A 25,709-nucleotide genomic window follows, 5' to 3' on the forward strand; every position below is an offset into this window, starting at 1 on the left:
CATTGTTGTATTCTCAAATCTATAAATTGTGAAGAGTCATAGATGCGAAAATTGTTTCCTTAGTAATTGGTTTTATAGGCACCGCAATATCTTCTGCGACTTCATCATTACCATGAATAATATTAGTAATATTTTTTCTAAACTCTAAACTTCTAACATTTCTTATTTTTACCTAGATAATCTATTAAAAATTTGATATTCATCCTGTTATGATAACCAAGATATAAATGATAACAAAAGTATATTATTTTATAATAAAAATTTTCAATATAAAAATGAAAAAATCTATTTATAAATTAATAAATTAAAACTTCTATAAATTAATAAAATTTTATGGTACCCAGGTCAAACTTTAGGAAGCCAACGATCCTAGTATCCTCTTAGAAGGACCGATTCACCAGTTCCAATAAACTTTTATGAGTTAGCTAAAAGCGCCATTGAGTGTGTTGACAAGATATTCTTGGAAAACTGTAAAACATTTTAAGTGTTTAAAATTTGTCTAGACACAGAAGAGAACAAACAACTTAAAAGAAATTCTAAGAGAAGCGATGGCTGCAGTGAAAAAACTTAGAAAGGGATGATGAAACTTCGTGACCAACCCGCGAAAGAATAAAACCATCTATCTGAAAACTTCCGCTCGAGAAATTGTATAAAAAACCAAAGGGGCCGGAGTGATATGAGATTAGGCATTAGCAGATATTTGCTTAAGCAGTCTTCGGCTTTGGCTTGATACCCTTCACTCTGGAGTATAAGAAGACACCTGCAAGGGCGATTCCAGTTCCTGCAGCAGAGCAAAATAAACAACAAATGAGCTCCAAACTTTTAGCTAATTCACAGAAGCCAAAAATAAGACTGTATATTACCAAAAGCATTAACAGGCGAGACAGGTGTCTTGAAGAAGATAACAGAGCTCACAATAACCACAACACGTTTCACGCAGTTTCCAACAGAATGTGTAACAGGTGATACTCTCGCCAATATCATGTACGACACCTGTATTTTCCGCATTGCACAAAGACAATTCAAAATCTTTGTATGCCCAAGCGAAATAACATATAATCTCTAAGAAAAAGAAAAAAGCTCACCTGCTGGTACGCGTGGAAGCAGAGTGCAGCAATAAGAGACTTTGTGTATATTTGTTGTACATTCACACCCTACAAAACCGAGATGGGCTGTTAGGAACAGGAATTATATGCCAAGGATACAATAACAAAATTAGCATTATGTAAAATATACTCACAACTGACTGAATGTATGAAGGAGTGAACTTGATGCCTTCAGAGAAGAAGGTCACAGGAGCCATCAGAACGAGAGACATCAATGTTATAATTGAGAAGAGGGTGATGTTGTCCAGAGAATCCTGCCGAGACGCAACATCAAATTTAGCTATTTTATTCCACAACACGTCAATAAAAATTTGATCCATGCACAGGAAACTTACATCTTTCTTAACCATGACTTTCTTACTCAGCACATTACGGGATTGGTTAGTCAAGTTTGACGCCATTGCACTCGTAAATCCAGCCCTGCCACAGAAGTTAACATAGTATATATCTGAAAGTTGTCAGAAGAATAGAGATAATCACAACATTAAAAAAAAATGTCACTATACTCGTCGACAAACTGACCAGTTAAATGAGACCTCTGAAATAGAAGCAAGTGCAACTCCACCAACAATTGGTATAATGGCACCAATTACCCACGGAGTAGGCGCCTAAGAAGAAGTTGGTAAATAAGTTATGCTTTAAAACTTCAAAACTGGTGAAGACGTTGCACATAGTTTACACAAATCAAACAAACGCGATGACTAATATTGAATATCATAAATAGGATGGATGGTCGCAACAAGAGATAGGAACCTAGACAGTATACATGAGTGCATCAATCAACTCCGAGATGAGAAAGAAAAACACAAATAAAAAAAGAGCTCACCTCCCCAAGAAACATAGCAGACAACAAAACAGAGAAGAAAGGCTCCATGGCTTTAATGGTGTGAGTAAAGGAAACAGAAACTTTCCCGAGGCTCATGTTCGTAAACAGATTACCAAGTGTGTGCACAACGGCAAGCGGCAAGATGGCCGCTAACTATCAAGGCAAACAAATCAAAGTGAGTGACATATCTCCAGAACAAGAAGCTTGTGATAAACAGTATCAATAAAATAAAATAAAATAAAAAAGCAAATAAAACACACCTGAGCACCAGTGATCTTCGGTCTCTTGTACAGGTTAAGAGCCCACATGATCGTAATGAGCACACTACCGACAGCAAACTGAACCAAAGTGACAGTCATTGGAGCGTGTAGAGCTTTCAAAACCTGCAGGAATCACAAGAAACAAGAAACTATAATTGGTTCACTCACAAATCTCTCTCCCGTTCAATATGACAATAGATTACAATTAAATTTATAAACTGTTCCTCCTCAACAAAAAGCTAATCAAAACACGATTAACACACAACGATGCATCTAAACCTTTACATTCTGAACAGGTTTGTTCACTATATTAAAAATTATTAATGCAGATTGCTCAACTACTCATATCCGTTCCGATTCAAAGCCGATAAAACAGTGAGTCTTCAGACTAAATCAAGCATGTAGAGAAAGCGAAACATTGGAGTTCAGATACAATACCTGCTTATTGTAGATGTTGAAGTAGATATTGAAAAGGTACCACATAGCAAACAACAAGCCAAGTTCTAGTATCTTCGACAATTTCCCACTCTTCTCTCCATCGTCAGCGCTTTCAGGAACTGCAGTAGCGGCGGTTTTGAAACGATTCGTGTCCAAGGAGCGAGAGATCGAAGAAGGGACACCGGACCAAGCTCGGAGAGGCGAATCAGACGAAGCGAGACGCCAGGACCGACGAGATAAAGAAGGAATAGAGACAACATTTGGAGAAACGTTGAGATCGTTGAGGTTCGAAGAAGCAGCGGTTACGGGATGGCGAAGAGATAGCCGCCGTGGTTTTCGGAGAGGGAGCGACGGAGAAAGAGAAAACACGGCGGAGCTCAGCATCGTGGTGGAGATCTGAATCAGAAGTTGGTGAGAGTGGAAGAGAAGGAGGAAGGCGTTGGAGACTCCGTCGAGTGGGTTGGTGGGGACTAAAACCAAATACAACAACAACACTAGTACAGGAAGCAATTGGGTTGAGGCGTCGTCTTATTTATTGAAATGAAATATGAGAAAGCGTTCTTCTATATTATTTTTTAACCTTTACGAAAACCATATAACCTTCGTTGAAAAGTCCGCCTTTTAAAACTTTTGGCTTTGGTATCTTATTATGTAAAGCTTCCTCCTCAAAGTTAGTAACTCACACTATCATAACACGTGTTAAGTTAAAAATTTAGGCATGTATCAGTTTTAACAATTAAATATTTGAGTTAGTAACTTATCAGATTATGATACCTGTCAATTTTACAATCAGAAATCACACATCAAAGTTAGTAACTCATCAGATTGTGACACATGTCAATTTTAACGATCAGAAATCACACATCAAAGTTAGTTACTCATCAGATCATGACACGTGTCAATTTTAACGATCATAAATCACAGCTTTTTTTGTTTTTATTAACTTTTTGTTTGACACATCATCGTTCTTGAACAAGTCTCTAATCGAAGCAACTATATAAAAAGATTTCTAGATATTACCACGTGTTTTCGTCGCCGTTTCTTTGAATTTTGTTTAGTTAATACATACTACGCAATCTTTGACTTTGAAGTGTTAACAAAGTTTCTTATGCATAATAACTAAGGTTTTTGGGATTAACAAATTTCTCAAATGCAAGATAGGTAGCATAAAAAAAAGATGAATACACAAATGCAAGATAACAACATAGATTATATAACACTAGATCAACTAAACATAAAGCATTCTTATCGTCGAACGATAGTACGTCTTACAAGAAAGTGAGAAGCAAGAAACTTTTTTAAAAAAAACAATAAGCTCATTGGAATAAATTTTCTCATAAAGTAGAAAAGGGATTAAGGAAAATATACAAAAAATTATTAATTCTAAAAAATGTAAATACTCACTTCTATATAAACATAGATCATCTCATATTATTCGTCTAACAAAATAATTTATTCAAAAATATTACTTTCAACTTTGTTCTATTGGTCAAACTTTTTTAATGGGAAGACAAATTTTCCATATTTTTTTAAACCAAAATATACTTCCTATTTTCTACTTTTTCAATTTGGAATAGGTAAGATTAATAATTTAATATGTTGACCCAAAAAAATGGAAGGTTAATATTTGCATCTTCTTTTTCTAATACTGTATTTTAAAATTTATTGTAGTAGTTTTAGATTGTTTTATTTAATTTATATTTTCATCTTTAAATTATTTGAGATTCATATATTACCGTGCTTATAATCCTACTATATTAATTGAGAAATACAAATATGAAACTAACCTTAAAATGTATAAAAAATTACATTCAATTGCCATTAAAAAAAGAATTAAGTTTAATTAATTAATTTAAACAAATATAATTAATTAAAAATAAAAAACACTCACAGATCAACCAATCTATATATAAACCAATCAGAATTTTAAAAACTAAAATTTTATATCCAAGTATATACAATACAATTATTTTTAATAACTAAATTCGAAGATTTTGTTAAGTTTTCAAATTAAGATTCTCCTTTCATCTTTATTTTATTTTATTTACAAATTGTTTGGAATTTTCATATAATACTTATAATTTAAAATTCATATTTTTTCTGCATATGTTGTGATTTGAATTTTTTTAAACAAAGATATATTACTCACTGTATGAAAATGTGTGTTTTAATTTCCACATTGGCAGGTTGGTAAAACTAAATTTATATAAATGATAAATTAATAATTTTTACTTGTTCACAATTATAATATTAAAATTACTATTTTATATTTCACAAAATAATGATGCAAATACAACAAACAAGCAATATAAAGCTGTAATAATATGTCAAAAATAAAATACTATAATATTCTAAAATAATTATTATTCAAATAGACTAATAGATTTACATAACAATCAAAATAAATGTTATCTCAAATAAAATAACTTTTTAAAAAATAAAACAATAATTTTATTATTATATTATAATTTTTTTTTTTAAATGTTGATCCGTGCTTTAAGCACGGGATATCTCCTAGTTTTTTATTATTTCATTAATTATGTCAAATTAATTTTCTTCTAATTTCTCAATCTTGATTGGTTGGTCATAAACCTTCTTTTTGTGCAAACATAATTGTTACCATTCGTTCAATCTCAAAAGGAGATAAAGAAGAGAAGGTTATCAACCTAATGGTTGGATAAAAATGGCTAATCAAACACAAGCCTACAACAAACATAGATAGATTGGAAAAATATAAATCGTTGTTGATAGATCCATAAGAGCTTGGAGACAGAGACTACATCATGGTGTGTCAAAGAAACTTTCATGAAATACATTAGGAAATTTAACATTAGTTACTATTGTAACATCCGTGTTCCGGAAATAGAGTTTGGGTTATGTTGAGTAAACCAAAAGAGTGGATTTTAATTAATTTTGGTTTAATTAAATCTTGGTTTAATCAAATTAAACCAAAAACCCTTATTTCTCCTTCTAATTGTCGATGCCTCCTCTCTCCTTTTGGTGATTTTGTCGACATTTTCATCAGAGAGAGGGAGAGAAAGAGACATAACTCTTGGTTATTGAATGTAAAGGAGAAAGAGAAGGAGATCAAGCTTTTTCCTTAGTGTTAAGAGAGAAACAGAACTGTCAGGGTTTGGGAGAAGGAAGATCCGACGGATCAAATCGTTTTGAAAGGTACTGATTTTTGGTAGGGTTGTAGCTAAGACAGTTTCGTACACTCGCCTTTTTACAGAAGTGAATTTGGATTAATATTCTAGGAGATATTGGCATTTTCATGGGGCGTTTCTTCTCATTCGCGGATTGAGACCAGCGGGTGTTACGGGGACGATTGCGGTTTCATCTATAATCTGATCGTGCTGAAATTTTGTGGGAAGCTTCTGGACGTATATACCTTGCTTTTCACCGGAGGGATTAGAAAGTTAACGGTTTGTTTTGATTTCGTGGTTTCACTTGTGAGGTTGTTCTTTTCTGTTTTTTTCTGGCAGTTTGTTTACAATATTTGTTTGTTGTTGTGATTGGTTAGGAACAAGTTTGGTTGTTCTTGGATATTGGAAAGCCTCTCATTTGGTTGTATTTAGTTTTGTGAATCACTTGTTAAGGTAAGTGCAGGACCATGGCTTATCTAAGCTGGAGATTTTTTCTAATCTGTTTGTTTATGTGTTGTTTGGCTTGTTGATTGTTGATTGTTGATTGATGATTGTTGGTTGATGGTTAGAGATGTCACTATTGCTTGTGTGTATAGCCCAGTAGATGGGAGGATTGCCTTACTGAGTGTTTATTAAATACTCATGCATTGCAATATGTGTTTGTGGTGCAGGTAAAGGCAAAGTGTGACCGTGGAATCAGGGCGATGAAGAGGAGGATGTTCTAGTGGTTCGTTTGGTTGTCTGGCTTCTGTTAGGTTGCTAGAGTGGAGTCCTAGAATGTTGTTTAGGATTGCTGGTTCTTTCGATGTTGTTTGGATCATTAGTTTGTGATTGGAATTAATATTGGCTATTTATATTTATTGGATATTGGTAATGTTTTCCGCTGATGATTGTGATTGTGGTTAGGTGGCTAGTGGGTATGGGACCACTAGTTGTAGTTTATTATTATATTATACTATATATTTATTATTTAGTATTTATTATTAAAAAAAAAAAAGGTCGGTCGTTTCAACTATTAAAAGATTTTGTGACGTTGGAAAAGGGACTTTAGTTTCACTAGTTGCTGGAGCAAGCCACTTTAAGATAGCTAAAAGACGTGAACTTGTTCTCTCCACACATAAAGAGGGCAGAGTCTAAAGTTCTCTCTATGGTGGAGGAGGTTGAACACAAGGTTATCTCCCCAAATGAGGAAGGTGTGGGAGGTTGGACGCAAGGTTATTTTTAAAAGGGAGGAAGTTGGAGCGAAGGTTCTCTCCATGGTGGAGGAGGTTAAACGCAAGCTTCTTTCCATAAGGGAGGAGGGCAGAACCAAGGTTCTCTCCATGGTTAATCATACACTATTGTGATGTAATTTATTTTTTTATTCAAAATGTTTTTTGAGCCAACAATTTTAGTGATTAAAAAAACTATGCAAAAGTAAAATTAAAGAGACATATAATAGTTGACTTAATTTGCTTGTATAAAAATTTTATACATAGTGGTAAATAATATATTTGTAACATACAGTATACCTAAGTGTAAAAAATACATTTTTTATGGTAACATACAAAAAAAATTGTATATGGATATTAATCAGTGTATTATAGCAAAAAAAAAATTATAAATAATGTACAATAAATTTTCATATATTTTTATTAAATTTAATTTTATTTACAAAACTTTAAACTCGCACATCCGGCGGATCCTTATCTAGTCTCCTTTATAATAAAACGTAAGTACACAACATTTTTTGTAGACTATATAATTAATAAATTGGTTACAAACAGGTTATAGATTAATTGATAGATTAATTGGTTACAAGTTAAATAGTGGGTGCAATCTTAATCTATTTTTGGAAGATTTTATTACTAGAGCACGTAGTTTCCAAAAATCTTAATAGTGAATATTCTAAAAATAATATCTTAATAGTTTCAAGCTTTAGTAATATTATTTTTTAAAAATAATATCTATTGAATTAAAAATTTTACTAAGTAACGGGTCAAAATTTGAGTATTTAAATTCAATTTCATATTTTTTTGCTACATTTTATAATTTTATAAAATATAATAAACTTTAAATAATGTATTTTGAAATATTTTTAAAATATTGAAACTTGATATAAAAGTTAGAAACTATAAACACTCTAAATTGATTTGTTATAGCAATGTCAATAATATGTCACTACAATATGAAAGAATTTCAAGAAATCAAGTATATTAAGACAAAAAGTATAACAATATATTAAGGGGCATTCTCAAAAATTCCTCTTTTTCCATACCCCTTTTTATAAATACCCCTTCATGTTGACCATTTTTAAAATTACCCCTCTTTATACACAAAATGACCAAGTTATTTTTTTTGAGTGACAGCAAGAATGTACAGTCATCCAAATCGAAAATATTTTCCCGCCAAAAATAAAAAAAGTTTTCCGCCAAAATCGAAAATTTTTCCAGTCGAAAATTATTTTTTCCCCTCCAAAAAAAATATTTTCCGCCAAAATCAAAAAACATTTTCGCCAAAAATATTGAAATTTATACCTTATAAAAACCTTGTAAACGCTTTTAAAAACATTGTAAATGCTTTTAAAAATATTTTAAAAGCGCTTACAAAGTGTTTAAAACCTTATAAAACCCTTATAAAAACCTTATAAAAACGTTTACAAGGTTTTTAAAACATTGTAAAAGCGTTTACAAGGTATTTAAAAAAATTTTAAAAATCTTTTTAAAAACCATTTGAAAACCTTTTTAAACCCTTTTAAAAACTTGTAAAAACGTTTACAAGGTGTTTAAAAAACCTTTTAAAACTCTTTATAAAATCTTGTAAAAGCCTTTACAAGGTGTTTATAAGGCTTTTGTAAGGTAGAAACCTTATAAAACCTTTTAAAAACCTTGTAATTTTTTTTTGGCGGGACAAATTTAGGCGGGAAATTTTTTTTGTCGACAATTTTTATCAAATTTTTTTTGACAAACAAATTTTTAGCGGGAAAATATGTCGGAAAATTCTTTTAATTGATTAAACTATTTTTCATCTAAGGGTAAAATCGTCATTAGAAATTAAAGGAGGGCAAAAATAAAAATGGCCAAAAAAGGGTATTTTTGAAAAGGATATATCAAAAAGAGTATTCTTAACAAATTCTCATATATTAAATTACTCATAATATAATAACTCGTTTTTAAAAACAAAATTTACAAAATTATGTCTTATAATGACATTCAAGTCATGATGTAGAATATACATTGTTGAAATAACTTCATATACATAAACTAATACAATATATTGAAATTTAATTTTAAAATATAAAATATACAAAATTTTGTATAAATTAAATTTTGTTATAACACGGGTACTTATCTAGAATCATTAACAATATAAAACTTACAAAATACTTGTCTTTTTTCAAGCCATCATATTTATCATATGGTTTTATTGCATAATATTTTATCCAAAATTTTTTTTAAAAACAATCACATAAATTATATTTTATCTAAAAATTACAATATAAATAAAATAAATTTCAATTCGTGCTCTAGCACGGATTTTAATCTAGTAATATATAAGAACATATACATTATACACTACCAATTGAAAATAGTATTAACAACTCCCTTACATCGTGTTAGCGAAAGTTTTTTTCCTTGCCATATGCACTATTACCGTAAAGGAAAATTGAAAGTAAAAAATATTTTTAATTTTATCTATATATATTTTTATTTGTAAATTATCAACTATGACTAAACTACTATTATAAAATAAAATTTTAAGACGTTTAAAGAAAAAAAAACCCAGAAAATCATGTTAATAAACAACTATGCACAAAAAAAGAAGAAGAGATTTTGTGATTTTGTTAAGGACAATAAGTTTTTTATATCAATGCTTTTTGTTATGTAATGTCTAAAATTTTTTTTCTCATTTATATATGTTCTAAAAAATTTAGATTATACATTTTATTTTTACATGTTCTATGAATTTCAAATTTGAAATATGTGTCAAAATTTTCAGAATACAGAATTTTAAATGTTCTACGAAATTCATATACATATTCTATACTTACTTTATGTTTTACAAAATTTTCAGGTACATGCGGCGACGAAACGAACAAGCCCGTCACATTTAAAACGTAAATCATCTTTTCCCGTATGAGTTGAATTAGTGACCATGAGTAGTCATTCTGATAACCACTACAAAACTAGATCATCATCCATTTGCGTAATTACAATGCAGTCAAATCTATTTAGTTGAATCCTACATTATTAATACATAGCATCAAAAGCACTCAAGTTATATAGCAATTTCGACTCAAAAGCACTTGTGTTTTGAGTTTTGACTCAACATAATCATAATTTTACAAACATTTTCCCAAATTCGAACATTGAAAAACTGTTGTTTTGTATTTACTATGGTAGGCACTAGGCGGAGTCGCTCAAATGGAAAAAAAGCCTCCACCAAATTTCTTTATGCACATCAATTTAGAGAAACGGGTAGGTGGAGAAGCATGGTACAAAACACATGTGTTGGTCAAGAGGGGGCCACAATCCTACCAATTTTCAGAATCAAGGCCTTATTTGGTACATCATGAATCAAATTCTTAGATTTATGTTTGGCAACTCTCTTTGATCGAGATACCCATGACAACATAGTTAGAGGAGTATTTGGTATTGTGCCTTTTATAACGGAGCTCTAAATGCTTTCAAAATAAGAGATAGAAATATAGAGTGAATCTTACATTACTAATGGCTCTTTTAAAATTGTTCACATTTCCTACAATCTCTTATGGCGAAGAATGTTCTTTAATTCTAGGTTTATAATTTTTAACTAGGTTTTAACCCGCCGTACACCGCGGGCATATAATTTTTATTATAATTTATATTTTATGTAGTATTTATTTGATAAATATTAGATGTTTTGTAAATAGAGTAATAACTAAAATTTCTGGTTGTTGTGTGGCTAAATATTTATATTATTTTTTAATCCGCAATACACTTCATAACTATTTGTTAGTTATATTTAGTTTGTTTTGTTTAGTGTTTGAGATTCTATTTTTATTTTTAATTATTATAACAAAAATAAGGGATCTCAATACATAATCAGTAATTTTTACGCTGTGATTAAGTCACATTTTTTCTAATGATTTAATTATTTTATACAATTTTAGTTAAATCAACTTGATTTTATGTCAAATATTCTAATATTAGTAGTGTTGATAAATAATTAAAAGAGAATTTAACCTGTGTTAACACAAATTTAATAATATTTTATTAATTTCAACATGTTTTCTTTATAACTCATCTACTATATAACCACATTATATAGTATTTTAGACTTTTTTTAATTTTACATATTCGTAATAATTAAAAATTTTATTAAGTTTATATATGTTAATTATAATATTTAAATAAATGTCAATCGAAGATTTTCTTACGTTAAGAATCAAAGCTCACAGGTTTTGGAAAACAAAATGGGAATCAAATTGTTGTTTTCTTTGTTTGCAAAGGATTCATATATAGAATATCTTCAAAACACAACAGAATGTGTGGTTAAATATATGATAATTTTTATTTCCATATTTGATTGCTGTTATTTTTTAGTTGGAATGAAATGTAAAATATTTAGGAAACAAAATCTGGAGTAATTTTAGTTTTGGAAAATTTTTATTGGTTAATCTGGAGTAATGTAAGTTTTGGAAATTTTTTAGGGGTTAATGTTGTAAATAACTTTTTAAATAAACAAAACTAAAAGGGCATAACAATGTTTTGAAACCCGACCTGGACCGTGAACCGGACTAGCTCTCGGGTCACCGGGTCATCGGGTCAACCGGTTCGACCACGGGTCAATTGAATAAAATTTATTTAATGTATTTCTATAAAATAAACATTTTTAAAAATATTATAAAAAAAAAGAATATCATGCTTAACAAAGTATGAAGTTTAATAATAGTAATAAAATGATTAAAACTTTTAAATCCAAATAAGAAAAATAAAGAACACTAATTAAACATCTCCAAATTTACTACAACTAATTTTGGTTATCTCCACCATCATTCCCTTCATACTCTTCAGGTGGCATAGTGAAGTCTTCATCAAAATCTAAAACATTAAAAAATTACATAGTTTAGTCAATGTAACATATAGAATAATACAGCTAAAATAAAATTCTAAGAATTTAATCAACAATTTAGAAGTTACCATTAGAATTTTCAGGGTTCATCTCTTCATGATCTTTGGGATATTCTTCAGCAAGAGCATTTTCTAATTCATCAAGTTCAAGTTCACCTGCTTCTTCTTCTTCAATAATCCAAAACTCTCTTATCAATAGATTCGTAGTCAACAGGATCATATGATCTTTTTTTCTTTGACTTATACGTTTAAAGAAACATGTAACATGGTACAAACTAAATAAGCTAAATAAAAGATAAAAAATTATAGTGACACTCACCTATGTTACAGACGTAGATTGTAGTGCACGAAGATAAGATCATTAAGTCTTTGATGCTCTAGTCTATTCCTCTTCTTGGTATGAATCATCTCAAATACAGACCAATTGTGTTCACATCCAGATGAAGAAGCGGTTTGACTAAGAATTCTTATTGCTAACTTTTGCAAATTAGGAGCATTAAAACCAAAATATCTCCACCATTCATCTAAATATCCATAAAATTAAATGAGATTACTATATAGCACAAAATGCAAGTCAAATTTATGTGGACCAAAAAAAAAATAATGTTGTATAAGATACTTGGCTGAGATGTTTTGCTGCAAGATAGAGCCATAGGGCGAGAAAAGCTGCCTTCACGTTCTCTATACATCTTAAGCTCTTGAAACAGCTTTGTTTTACTATTCTCTGTTTGTTTCTCAAATAAATTCATCAATCCACTCATAACCTCAGGCTTGTCAGAAAATGTAGGATCATAGTTGAAAGTCGGGTTCAAATAGTATGCTGCAGCATGAAGATCATGACGCAACATACGATCCCATCTCCTATCAATGATGTTCGTATAAGGCTTGTAGAGAGGGCGTTTTCCTTGGAACATCTGTTTAATGCCTAATCTTGCTCGATACATCCCTTCATACACATATGGCAACGAAGGCTTCTCATCAGCATCACAAATGTGTAACAAACGGATGATATGAGTCATAATCTTGACTATTATCAAGCAGTCATTCCACATTCTCTCATCCAAGATAATCAATTTAGCTTCCTGAAACAAGGTTATTTGTGTGGTGAATGATGGTGGATGTATGCAATGATGATATATGAATGGAATGATGGAGGGGTGTTTCAATTCCCCTTATGCTATTGCAGTACAAGAGGTATCAATCCTAAATGAGTGCTTGTGAACAGATAAGATGTGCATATGAATCTAAGTTAAGACAAATGTAATGATTGTTTGTCACTAACAATCCTAAGATGGAAATGTAAAGATGCAAAAAGTAAACTACAAGAACCAAGAACTAAATGCAAATGAAACTGAATGATTGAAACTGTAATGAAGCAAGAACAGAAATAGAAACTACTACTAATGAACTAATGCAAGACAATTAATGAACTGAAAGCTAAATGTATGCAACTGGAATGAAACAGGAATGAAACAAGACAATCACAAATCATAAACCAGAGTTCTGGGGATGAACTCGAGCAAGCACTCGACCGAGTGTAGGTCGAGTGAGAGGTCGAGTTGGCTAAATCCGGAAAACAGAGCAACACAACAAAAACAGAGCAACACTAAAACCAAACAAACAACTAGCAAGCTACGAGACTAAGAATTTAAAATCAATAAACAAAGAAGGTTCCTGAGGATGGATTCATGGGAAGAACTAATCATTGTGGTTATCTAACTTGGTCAACAAATCTCAAGCAAACTTTGAGCTAACCTCTAGACATATAAATCTAAGACAAGTTTCTCCCACTCTCATGGTCAAGAAACAATCAAACCTATGCAATTCTAGACTTGTTCTCACACAGTAAAGAATCTACACAAGCAGACATTAAGCAATACATCTCAAACCAAACAAGACCTCTAATCTCTTAGCAAGCCTAATGGTAAGCTCTAGATCTAGCCTTATCTATGCTTCTTAAACATTGGTGTGATGCTAAGGAGCTTGAAATCAAATCCTAACCTCTCAGTTCAAGATCAGCCTTAAGAACATCTAGCCTAGAAGAGATCTACAACAATCAAGCTTGACCAAATCACATAAATCACAAGATCAATCCTTCCTAACCCATCCTCAAGATCCTAAGAAGACTACTCACAACAAGACATGATGAAACAAATCAAAAACCCAGAAAATATTGAAACTTGCATTATTAGAAAGATAAAACTGAGATCTTCAATATTAATCAAAGGATGAAACTCAAATTCTCAATATTAAGAAAGTTATTGAACCAACAATATTGAAGAATCTAAGAGTTTTCTTAAACAAGTAAAAAATCTAATAAAATGCAAAAGGAATAATGCTAAAAAAGGTAAAAACTAGGTTTTTGGGAATATCTAAAAAGCTGGACACTTTGGTGGCTGCAGGTACAAGGTCTTATATAGTGGGGAAGTGGAAGCCCTAAAAATAGAAAAAGTCAAAGCAGTCAACGGCTCGGTCAACTCGACCTGTGCTCGGTCGAGCTAGGGGTCGAGCTGGCTTCTCACATGCAATATCCACTCGGTCGAGTCCTCCTCAGCACACGGTCGAGTGTCTGGTCGAGTGTGCGGTCGAGTTGGACTCCGGACCTTGTTGTTTCAGCCTTAACTCCCTTGTTTCCTCCTCATGGTTGCTTCACATCTCTTCTCCATTGCTTCCATGCTCCATAAGCTCCAAAATCACCTGTTTATGCATGAAAAGATGCAAATGCAATGCAACTAAACTCTAATGCATGATTAGTGCTAAAGCTACACAATAATGGCCTAAATGGATAGAAAAAGATGCAAAAGATGTGAATAAACTAAGGGAAAACAAGGCAAAATATATGAACATCAACACCCCCAAACTTAGTCTTTGTTTGCCCTCAAGCAAATAACCAAAGACATAAGAAGGTAAGTGAAGTTTGAAAGTGGGATCTCAGCTCCTTAAGCTTGCAAATAGACCATCTAGAATCAATGTCCAAGTTACTAATACTATGATGCAAGTTGAATGAGCTGGAATTTAAAGACTTTAGACAAGCATATCACAACCTTTATTGATTTGAGCCTTAGTTATCCACATGCATTCAAATCAACCATTTCCTTTAACATTCATTAAACAAGAATATGAATCAACTCTATGCAATGTTTAAACTCATTTGGCTTGGTAATAAAGGGTTTTGAGACAATGATGGTCTCTTTTTAGAGTGGGGCTTGTCAATATCAAGGTTCTCTCATGAAAATGGATTGAGCTTTAGAAGAATGCTAAAGGTAAGAACACTTAGACACATACAAGAATAAAACCTTGTCTACCCAAAGGTACCCAAAGTGTTTATCCTAGCAATCTAAACCCAAATGATCCTAGTGCTACCCTTTGCTTCTTCTTTTCTCTTTAACCCTTTTCTCTTTTGGTTTTCAAGTCTTATGAGATATTTCTTATTTGATCTTTCTAGTGGAATAGGGGATTCTTTCTTATTGCTATGGTTCTCTTTTCTTCTCATTCTTAAGACATATAAGCATTTTGCTAAACTTGTCTTTTCTTTCTTTTCTTTTCCTTAACTAGAACCATCTTAATCAACACTTTACTTCCCATCGTTTCACTAGACTTTGCTTAAACACAATCTCCTCTTACAGACTCTACCCTTTTTTTTTCTTTCTCTTTCTCTTTTCTTTCTTTTCTTTTCAAAACAGCCAAGTCCCAAACCCAACAAGTGAACCACCTAGTCCTATCTAGTTTGAAAAATGCAAACTAGAACTACACAAGGTCTTACTCTTGTCAGTTCAAACCTAACACTTTCTACCAAGCTCAATCCCAAAAATAGGCCTCACACACTCAAGAACAAACAAGGCTTGAAAGAAGGTATGGTTTAGGGGTAGGGGAACTGATCTTAATGATTTAATCAGCTACTTGGATCAACAAGAGTGGTAAAAAGAAGAAAGATGATCCAAGTATGTATATGGTATCCATGAGTTTAAAGCAATACACACATTGATAATTAAAAGTCAATATTAGGTTCTTATAAAATAGGAAATGGTTTCAAATCACAACATGCTTCAATTTAGACCAAATGCAATGCAAGAATTCAAGCTTGGTTCAATCTTATGCTTCCTACTACTCAACTAGCATCAAAGTACTAATAACTTGGGCATTGATCCTAGTCTAGTGAATAGGCTAGCTAACAAGGAAATACTCATCATAGATCCCTAATGCAAATATTATACAATTCTACATGAAACATGCTAAACAAGATCCTAATATGCAATGCAAACTACATGAACACTCTTTTTTTATGAAGATTTTTTCAAAATTTTTCAAATTTTTATGGTTTTTCTATGCCTTAGATGCTAATGCAAGTGCTAACATGATGATGATAAAAATTTGAAATAAGAACACAAAACACAACATCAAATGCTATCTCAAACCCTCCCCCAAACTTAAATCACACAGTCCCTTGTGTGAAAAAGTTGTGAGAGGATTCAAGATTTAAACACAACACAAAACACAATATGAAATGCAATGGTATAAACAATGGTAAGGTGATAGTGGTACCTTAGGGATTGTGGAAGTAGTTGTCCACATCCATCTGCATGCTGTCATAGGAGTAGTTGGGGTCAGGCTGGTGGCTTGGAGAAGGACTTTGAGGCAGCTCGATGACTCCGATCGATCTTGACTCGGTCGAGTACGTGTCCGAGTGGGGGGGGTCGAGCTGGACCGCGTGTCTCCAAATGTTGAGCTTGGTGCTGGCAAAACTGCTGGTAGAGAGCTGGATCCATGTAGTATTGAGGTAGGATGGGAGGGTATAATGGATAACCTGGATAAGCAGCTGGAGGTGGGAAGCCATAGGGTGATCTGGGAAGGTGCTCGGCCGAGTGCGTCGGAGGTGCTCGGTCGAGTGGGTGCTCGAGTGACCCGGTCGAGTGCCTCGAAAACTTATGTTCGCGGGTACTTGAGCTCCTCTTCCTCAGATTTGGCTCATACATTGAAGCCCTAGCTGGTTCCACAGGATTCGCAACCCTTGAAAGTGCTCTAGTTGACCTACTTCTCCTCAAAGGGCTTGAATGTTGGCTTGGAGATGAGTTTCCAATCTTCAGCTCAGCAATCTCCTTCTTCAAGCCTTTGATAGACTTAGCCATGTTGGTCACCTTCTTCTTCAGCTTATCAAATCTCTTTCCATGCCACTTACCCCATTTTTGCAAAAGAGTTAACCTCTTGGCATTCTCCCTCACTCCTCTACTATCTCTTGGGTTGGGCTCATAATCTTCAAAGTAGAACTGCTCCTCTCCATCAGCTACTTGTGCATTCCTAGCTTCCTCAACTCTACGTTGAATCACTCCATCAAACCAATGCTTCTCAGCTGGCCAAAAATCAATGTTGGCTCCTTCTTGAATGGTGGTGAGCTCTTGGTTAGGCAATATGAATTGCTTTTTCCCTAGTGTTGGAAGCTCAAAGTTGAATATGTGGTTCCCTTGATGCTTCTCCTTGGCTATGATGAGAGTAGAAGTGAGGTAGCTTGAGTCAATCCATCTTGGTGAGACCCTTTCTCCTCTAAGTTGAACTCTAGCAGCTTGTAGGATTGGAGTGATGATGCCTCCAATGGTAAGTGCTCCTCTTGACCCTTTGGTCTCCAACTTTCCTACCCAACTTCTCAATTGGGTCATGTGGTCAATGAGCACCATTCCTAAGTCAGTCTCCACTGTGCTCCCAAGGATGATGGTACCATTCCTTGCTTGAAAGATCACTCCATTAAGAGCCAAGTCAATCATCTTTAGCTCTTCCTCATTGATGTTCCCAGTTTCCTTCCTTGCAAAGAATGTATTTGCAAGAGCTTTGTGGAAGTACCTTAGGACTGGGCTTCTTATCCTAGAGCTCTTGGAGTTGGAGGATGAGTAGTACTTGTTATCTCCAATGGTTTCCCACACAGCATACAACTCATCTCTTGGTACCATCAAACTCCTATTGCTCCCAACCTCAAAACCAAACACATTTGCTACCTCTTTCATTGAAAGCTCATGCTTCTTCCCTTTGATAGTGAAAGAGATGTGACCAGCTCCATGTTCAGCACTCTTCCTTGCATATGTGTGCAGCTTGACAGTAGCTAGGAACTCACAGCTTTCCTCCTTGTAGCCTTCCATGAACAGCCCCATGAACTTGGTGAGATTGCTCTTCTCAAAGAGGTATTCCACATCCTCATCAATGGCAAGCTTCTCCATGGTCTCCTTGTGAGGAGACCTAGTTCCCAAGAACTCCATCCTCATGAAGGCATCATAAATCTGCCTCTTTGACAGCCCACAAGACTCAGCTTCTCCATCATCCATCAATTCTTCTTCTTCACTCTCCTCCTCACTTTCACTTTCAATCTCTTCTTGCTCAACTTCAACAGCTGGCCTCTTCCCTTTGGCCTTGTGTCTCCTCATAAACTCATTGAGAGTAGGCTCTCTTTCCTCCTCACTCTCAGTCCTTTCAGGATCTTCCTCAACAGAGTCTCTCCTTGGATACGGCATCTGGCTCGACCGACTGCTCGACCCGGCACTCGGTCGAGTGGTCCATCGAGTGGTCCGTCGAGTGACTCTCCCAGCTTCACCTCTTGATTCAAGGTCAGCATCACGACGTTCCATGGAGCTTGCAGCGGTTCAGTGAGACTTCTTGGTGATCTTGGAAGACATTTTCAAAAGAAACTAAAGAGAATAAACTCAAAGCTCAAAGTTAATAGGTTAGTGACCCAAAAACTTGAAAGAACAAAGCTTGAGCAAGAGATGAACTTTGAGAGAGATTTCAAAGCTTGAATTTAAGTGTTTTGAGCAAATGAGAGAATGTGAGAGGTTCAAGATCGTGCAAGGGCTATATAAAGAAGCCAAGGGGACAAGGAGACAAGGGTGGAGTGTCCATACCATTCAAATTTGAATTGGGAATCTTTGACTTGCTTTTGGCTGTAGCTCGACCCCACACTCGACCAACACGTGGTCGAGCTCCTTGACCAATTTTGAAATTTCAAAATTTTTCTCCTTGTTCTTCCCTCCACTCGATCGTCCTAACGGTTTGAAGATAAATGGGCTTTAATTCATACCCAGCTCGGCCGAGTACCTTTCGTGGACTGGTCGAGTGGGCCTGCGAGTCTTCTTCTCCAAGTCCACATCTCTCCTTAACCAACTACATTCTCACCTAAAGCCTATCCAACAAAAAACATAAAAGAAAACACGTCAAAACTACTAAGAATTTAAACCATATTTACAAAGGATACCTTAGGGACTTCCTCCCTAGTGAGCTTGTTTAAAGTCACTAAGCTTGACTTTGGTTTCCTTCTTAACTTTGGTTTAGATACCAAGGAGGTGATGAAATCCTCCCTGGAACCTCTTGGTCACTGTGAAGTTGATCCTTGATCACCTCACCCTTGGCACTCAAACCATATTTCTTCTTAAATTTGAGCCTAGGTCTTGCTTTTCTCAAAGACCTCTTGTTCAGCTTGACTTTGAGATCCTCAACCATACTAGACAGCTCTTGAACTGACCTCTTAAGCTCTTCAACAGAATCCTCTTGAAGTGGGAGCTCAGCCTTAGGATCTCCTTCATCCTTGAAAACCTCATGATCAACTTTCTCCTTGATAGTGAAGGGTTGATCATCAATGGTAGGCAGGTTGGTTGGGTTATAGATGTTGAACTTCATGACTGTATCCTCAGCAATGTTCAAGGTCACAAGACCTTCCCTAACATCTATTACTGCTCCAACAGTGGCTAAAAATGGCCTCCCTAACAAGATTGGATCTTCAGGCTCCTTGTCCATCTCTATGACCACAAAATCAGTATGAACCCTTGCCTTCCCTATCTTGAGTGGGACATTCTCCAACCTTCCAACTACCTCTCTATTTGTCCCATCAGCTAGGCACACATGGAGTTTAGTGGATTTGAAATCAGTTCTCCCAAGCTTTTGAGCTAAGGAGTATGGCATCACACTTGTTGAAGCTCCCAAATCACAAAGGCATTGATTGTAGTGGAGGTAACTGATTGTGCAAGGCAAGTAGAATGGCCCTGGGTCCTTAAGCTTAAGTGGGATGATCACTCCTCCAAGGTTCTCAAGATCCTTCTCATCTTGAGCTTGAGCTTTCTTTACTGATAAATCAAGCAAAAAATCTCTATAGAGAGGGTATGGTTTATACTGTTCCAAAGCAGGTCCTCTCTCCTCTTCTTGGTAGGCAATGATGATCTCTTGAATAGCTATCACTTCTTCATTTTTCTCAACCAAAGCTTCTTCCCTCAAAACCCTTTCTTCCTCATGTTGCTTAGCCAACATCTCCTTTTTCTCAATGATTTCCCTTAACTCCTTGATCCTCTGTGCTTTGAAACGCCCAGGGAATGGCAGTGGAGGCTTGTAAGCAGGAGGAATGTACTTAGCAGGCTTGACAGCTTTGGAGTCCCCAGCTCGATCGACCACTCGAGCATGCACTCGGTCGAGTGGCTGCTCGAGCTCCCTGTCGAGTTCTCCTGCGAGTTCCTGTTGCTTTGCACAGATGTCACTTGGGGCTTCAGTAACTAATGAATTCCCCCAAACTTGGACTTCACTGTCCTCAGTGACTTCTTCCTCTTGAAATTGAATGGCTTTGGCTGAGAACTCCCTTGGATTTGAACAGTTTTTCCAGGGAGTTGGTTGGGTTTTGGAGCTGAAGTAGATGCTATGTTACCCTCCATATACTTCACTCTTGAATTAAGACCCTCAAACTTCATATTCAGATCATTGTACTGTGATGTTAACCTTTGGTTCAACTCAGCAAACTGCTTGGCTTCCTCAATCTTTCCTTGTGTTTGCCCAATCAACAATTGTTGCATCATAGCTCTTAAGTCTTGTTCTTGGCCTTGGTTAGTCTGAAACCCTGGTGGGGGACACAACTGAGGCTGGAACACTTGGTGTTGTTGTTTGGGGATGTAGGTTTGTTGCTGTTGAGGCTGCTGAGGTGGATAGACTTGGTCTTGAGGATTAGCCACATTGGTACTCCTATAAGATAGGTTGTTGTTCTTGAAACCTCCTTGGTTGTAGCCTTTGAATCCTCCTTGATTCTGCATGTAGCACAACTCAGCAAACTCAGTCTCCCCCTCTTGAACTTGTGCTTCTTCTTCACCAATGAAATGAATAGACTTGGACTGGCTAAGAAGGATCTTGTCAAGCTTCTCATTGACCATCTTCAAGTTCTTCTTATACTTGTCCTCTTGATCAGTTGAGGAGCTCCTTATGGTCCTATCATAGTCTTCATTATAGTTGCCATCTGACTGAGCAAGATTCTCAACTAATTCCCAGCCTTCTTCCACATTCTTGTTGAGGAAGTTGCCATTAGAAGCTGTGTCAAGCAACATCCTTATCTTTGGAAGCACTCCTCTATACAAGGTACTCAATAGTGACTCATTGCTGAAACCATGATGAAGACATTGAGTCTGATATCCTTTGAATCTCTCCCATGCCTCACAAAAGGTCTCATTGTTCCTTTGAGCAAATCCAGAGATCTCATTCCTCAGCCTTGCTGTCCTAGCATTAGAAAAGAACTTGGCCAAGAAAGCCTTCTTGCATGCATCCCAAGTAGTGATTGCACCAGTGGAGAGAGTTTTTTCCCATAAATGAGCCTTGTCCCCAAGTGAGAAAGGGAACAACCTCAGCTTAAAACCATCCTCACTTACACCATTGATCCTTGTAAGGCCACATATTCTATCAAACTCATCAAGGTGATCAAGTGGATCCTCCATTGGCAATCCATGAAATTTGTTGGCTTGAATCATGGAGATTAAGCCACTCTTGATCTCAAAGTTGTTGTTGGCAACAGTTGGAGGCACAATTCCAGCCTTTTGGTTGTGAGTGTTAGGTGCATATCCAGCACCAATGTTCCTTGGTCTCTGAACCTGATCCTGATGATCCATTGTTACTATAACCTCTTGTTGGTCCTGAACAACTCTCCTTTGCTTAGTTCCCAAACCCTTTGTCACCTTGTGGATGTTGTCAATGTGCTTGAGAAGATGGTCCTTTCCTTTAGACCTTGTGTGCATCAACAAACACAAACGATTTTTCCCAGGCACGCGACTGAGCACAGGCTCTTGTTGGTGATCAAGTCGACTGGAAACTGATGGTTATAGAGATCCGGTGTCTGGCTCGAGCAGGTGCTCGATCACTACTCGGTCGAGTGGTGGTCGAGTTGATGGTCGAGTGGTACCTGAAATGGGACTTCAACCCAGAAACAGAAGATTCAAGTGTATAAACGAACTTAATCTTAGACTAATATGGATCCTAAATGTCACAAAAACACACTCAAATGGGCAACGGCGCCAAATTGAAACAAGGTTATTTGTGTGGTGAATGATGGTGGATGTATGCAATGATGATATATGAATGGAATGATGGATGGGTGTTTCAATTTCCCTTATGCTATTGCAGTACAAGAGGTATCAATCCTAAATGAGTGTTTGTGAACAGATAAGATGTGCATATGAATCTAAGTTAAGACAAATGTAATGATTGTTTGTCACTAACAATCCTAAGATGGAAATGTAAAGATGCAAAAAGAAAACTACAAGAACCAAGAACTAAATGCAAATGAAACTGAATGATTGAAACTGTAATGAAGCAAGAACAGAAATAGAAACTACTACTAATGAACTAATGCAAGACAATTAATGAACTAAAAGCTAAATGTATGCAACTGGAATGAAACAGGAATGAAACAAGACAATCACAAATCATAAACCAGAGTTCTGGGGATGAACTAGAGCAAGCACTCGACCGAGTGTAGGTCGAGTGAGAGGTCGAGTTGGCTAAATCCGGAAAACAGAGCAACACAACAAAAACAGAGCAACACTAAAACCAAACAAACAACTAGCAAGCTACGAGACTAAGACTTTAAAATCAATAAACAAAGAAGGTTCCTGAGGATGGATTCATGGGAAGAACTAATCATTGTGGTTATCTAACTTGGTCAACAAATCTCAAGCAAACTTTGAGCTAACCTCTAGACATATAAATCTAAGACAAGTTTCTCCCACTCTCATGGTCAAGAAACAATCAAACCTATGCAATTCTAGACTTGTTCTCACACAGTAAAGAATCTACACAAGCAGGCATTAAGCAATACATCTCAAACCAAACAAGACCTCTAATCTCTTAGCAAGCCTAATGGTAAGCTCTAGATCTAGCCTTATCTATGCTTCTTAAACATTGGTGTGATGCTAAGGAGCTTGAAATCAGAACCTAACCTCTCAGTTCAAGATCAGACTTAAGAACATCTAGCCTAGAAGAGATCTACAACAATCAAGCTTGACCAAATCACATAAACCACAAGATCAATCCTTCCTAACCCATCCTCAAGATCCTAAGAAGACTACTCACAAGAAGACATGATGAAACAAATCAAAAACCCAAAAAATATTGAAACTTGCATTATTAGAAAGATAAAACTGAGATCTTCAATATTAATCAAAGGATGAAACTCAAATTCTCAATATTAAGAAAGTTATTGAACCAACAATATTGAAGAATCTAAGAGTTTTCTTAAACAAGTAAAAATTCTAATAAAATGCAAAAGGAATAATGCTAAAAAAGGTAAAAACTAGGTTTTTGGGAATATCTAAAAAGCTGGACACTTTGGTGGCTGCAGGTACAAGGTCTTATATAGTGGGGAAGTGGAAGCCCTAAAAATAGAAAAAGTCAAAGCAGTCAACGGCTCGGTCAACTCGACCTGTGCTCGGTCGAGCTAGGGGTCGAGCTGGCTTCTCACATGCAATCTCCACTCGGTCGAGTCCTCCTCAGCACACGGTCGAGTGTCTAGTCGAGTGTGCGGTCGAGTTGGACTCCGGACCTTGTTGTTTCAACCTTAACTCCCTTGTTTCCTCCTCATGGTTGCTTCACATCTCTTCTCCATTGCTTCCATGCTCCATAAGCTCCAAAATCACCTGTTTATGCATGAAAAGATGCAAATGCAATGCAACTAAACTCTAATGCATGATTAGTGCTAAAGCTACACAATAATGGCCTAAATGGATAGAAAAAGATGCAAAAGATGTGAATAAACTAAGGGAAAACAAGGCAAAATATATGAACATCACTTCCTTTGCTTTAGATGTTTTGAAAAGCTGCTTAAGTTCATGATAAGTACTTGTAACCAAAGCTTGTAGATCTTCTTTATGTTGATGTAGACTTTGTAGAGCAATAAAATTTGTAGCAAAACGTGTCTCTCCAGGACAAATGATCTCTTTCCAACCTGGTCTTTTTCTGACCCAATTCAAAGTCGACTTATGATTGTAAACAAATATAGTTACCTTAGACATACAATGCACTAAATTGTGAACAAAAGGGAGTTTCACAACATCTTTCAGAATCAGATTGATACAATGAGCTGCACATGGAGACCAAGCAATGGTGGGAAACTTTTCAACAAGAAGCTTTCCTGCAGCTTTGTAGTTGGGTGCACTATCAGTCACAAAATGAACCACATTATCTGAACCGATCATACCCACAAATTCAGCAAACAAGTTGCATAAATTCTCAGCACTTGCATAGATATCAGAAGCATCAACTGACTTGAGAAATGTAATTCCTTTAGGACAATAAACTAAGAAATTAATCAGCGGCCTTTGTCTTGTGTCCTTCCATCCATCTGCCATAAGAGTACATCCAGTACTACTCCATGTACTTCTAAACTTATCAATGATCAAAGAAACTTGAACCTTAGCATCCCGCAACAATCCAACACGCAGAGCATGGTATGAAGGGCCTACATATCCATGACCCATACTTGCTACCTTACTCATCATAGGCTGAAAAAGTGGAGAATTCACAGCATTCATCGGAATACAAGCATCATAAAACCACAATGCAATAGACATATCCACATCATGTATTATCTCTTTACTCTGCAAACAAGCTTTGATAGTAGGTTGAGTCTGATCATGCACACCTCTTTTAAAGTATTCATGTAGATCAATTCCTTGTTTCCTCCTCTTTTGACTTGGGCCAACATCGATATCATCTCCATCAACATCATGAATTTCAGGACCATCTAAGTTCGTATCATCCAAAACAATATTTTTCTTCTTCTTGCTTTCAATTTCTTTCAGTGCACTCATTATCTTAAATCGCACATCTGCAGTAATCTTCGAACACGCATCAATATCCCCTTTCACGCTAGCAAGATGGTGTTTCATCCTATTAATTCCACCTCCTAATTTTTTTTTGTGACAAAAGGAACATTCCAGAATCGTTTTTCCTCTTGCGTCTTTTGATTGAATGACATACGACCAAGCAATATCAATTTTTCCTCGGACTAAACGGTTTGCAGCTGCTATTTCTTTATAGTTTTCATCTTCCTATGTTACCATTTCCTGTTAAATTCACAACAGAGAAAGAGAAAAAAACAGATTTGAGATATATAGACAGGATCATGATCGTTTGCTAATATATATTTATATATATAAATTATAAAAGCATGAGGATGAATAATTATGACACACGAACACCTAACATCTTATATTTGAAAAAGCAGAGTAGTCACAAGAAAACAGAGTACCACGAGAAAAGCAGAGTAGCCACGAGAGTTGGAAAATTATACTAATATTTAAAATCAATCAAACACATGATCATCAAAACTAAAAAGGAATTTCAGAATAGTGGAGAAAGAATAGAGTTAGAACACTCAATGGTTCTTACGCAAGTATGAAAGATGGCAAAGAAGTTGAAGACGAGAGGGAGGTGTGTGAGTCGTGTGTCGCCGTCTAAGCTAAAAGGTTCTAAAACTAATTGAAAACTGTGAAACCCTATTATTTTTTTCCAAAAATCAAGTAGATTTTTTTGAACCGCTAACCGGCTGGGTCAATCGGTTCACCGGG

At 35.3% G+C, this 25,709-nt stretch overlaps 1 protein-coding gene, 1 long non-coding RNA gene, 1 other non-coding gene and 1 pseudogene across 5 annotated transcripts; 2 read left to right on the plus strand and 2 right to left on the minus strand.

The window, feature by feature from the left end:
- Window positions 1–401: 401 nt before the first annotated feature.
- Window positions 402–3,289, minus strand: LOC104773801 (phosphoenolpyruvate/phosphate translocator 1, chloroplastic). Its single transcript, XM_010498457.3, has 9 exons — window positions 2,631–3,289; window positions 2,193–2,315; window positions 1,933–2,085; window positions 1,629–1,714; window positions 1,442–1,526; window positions 1,241–1,360; window positions 1,086–1,154; window positions 864–993; window positions 402–781 (listed from the first exon to the last, which is right to left on the minus strand). The coding sequence occupies exons 1-9, from the start codon at window positions 3,012–3,014 to the stop codon at window positions 705–707; spliced, it is 1,227 nt and encodes a 408-aa protein (XP_010496759.1). The 5' UTR covers window positions 3,015–3,289; the 3' UTR covers window positions 402–704.
- A 2,314-nt stretch (window positions 3,290–5,603) lies between these two features.
- LOC147930951 (uncharacterized) lies at window positions 5,604–6,663 on the plus strand. 3 transcript variants are annotated; one of them, XR_015574104.1, is made up of 4 exons: window positions 5,604–5,804; window positions 5,888–6,055; window positions 6,154–6,229; window positions 6,448–6,663. It is a non-coding gene; the product is annotated as an uncharacterized LOC147930951 (long non-coding RNA). The 3 variants fall into 3 exon arrangements; XR_015574106.1 differs by lacking the exon at window positions 6,154–6,229 and having other exon boundaries at window positions 5,607–5,804; window positions 5,888–6,087; XR_015574105.1 differs by lacking the exon at window positions 6,154–6,229 and having other exon boundaries at window positions 5,607–5,804.
- A 5,104-nt stretch (window positions 6,664–11,767) lies between these two features.
- On the minus strand, window positions 11,768–25,202 carry LOC104773803 (uncharacterized; annotated as a pseudogene).
- LOC147930952 (small nucleolar RNA R71) lies at window positions 21,256–21,362 on the plus strand. Its single transcript, XR_015576763.1, has one exon. It is a non-coding gene; the product is annotated as a small nucleolar RNA R71 (small nucleolar RNA).
- Window positions 25,203–25,709: the final 507 nt, after the last annotated feature.

The sequence above is a fragment of the Camelina sativa genome, chromosome 12, assembly GCF_030686135.1.
Source record: "Camelina sativa cultivar CO46 ecotype springtype chromosome 12, ASM3068613v1".
NCBI classification, from domain to species: Eukaryota; Viridiplantae; Streptophyta; class Magnoliopsida; order Brassicales; family Brassicaceae; genus Camelina; species Camelina sativa.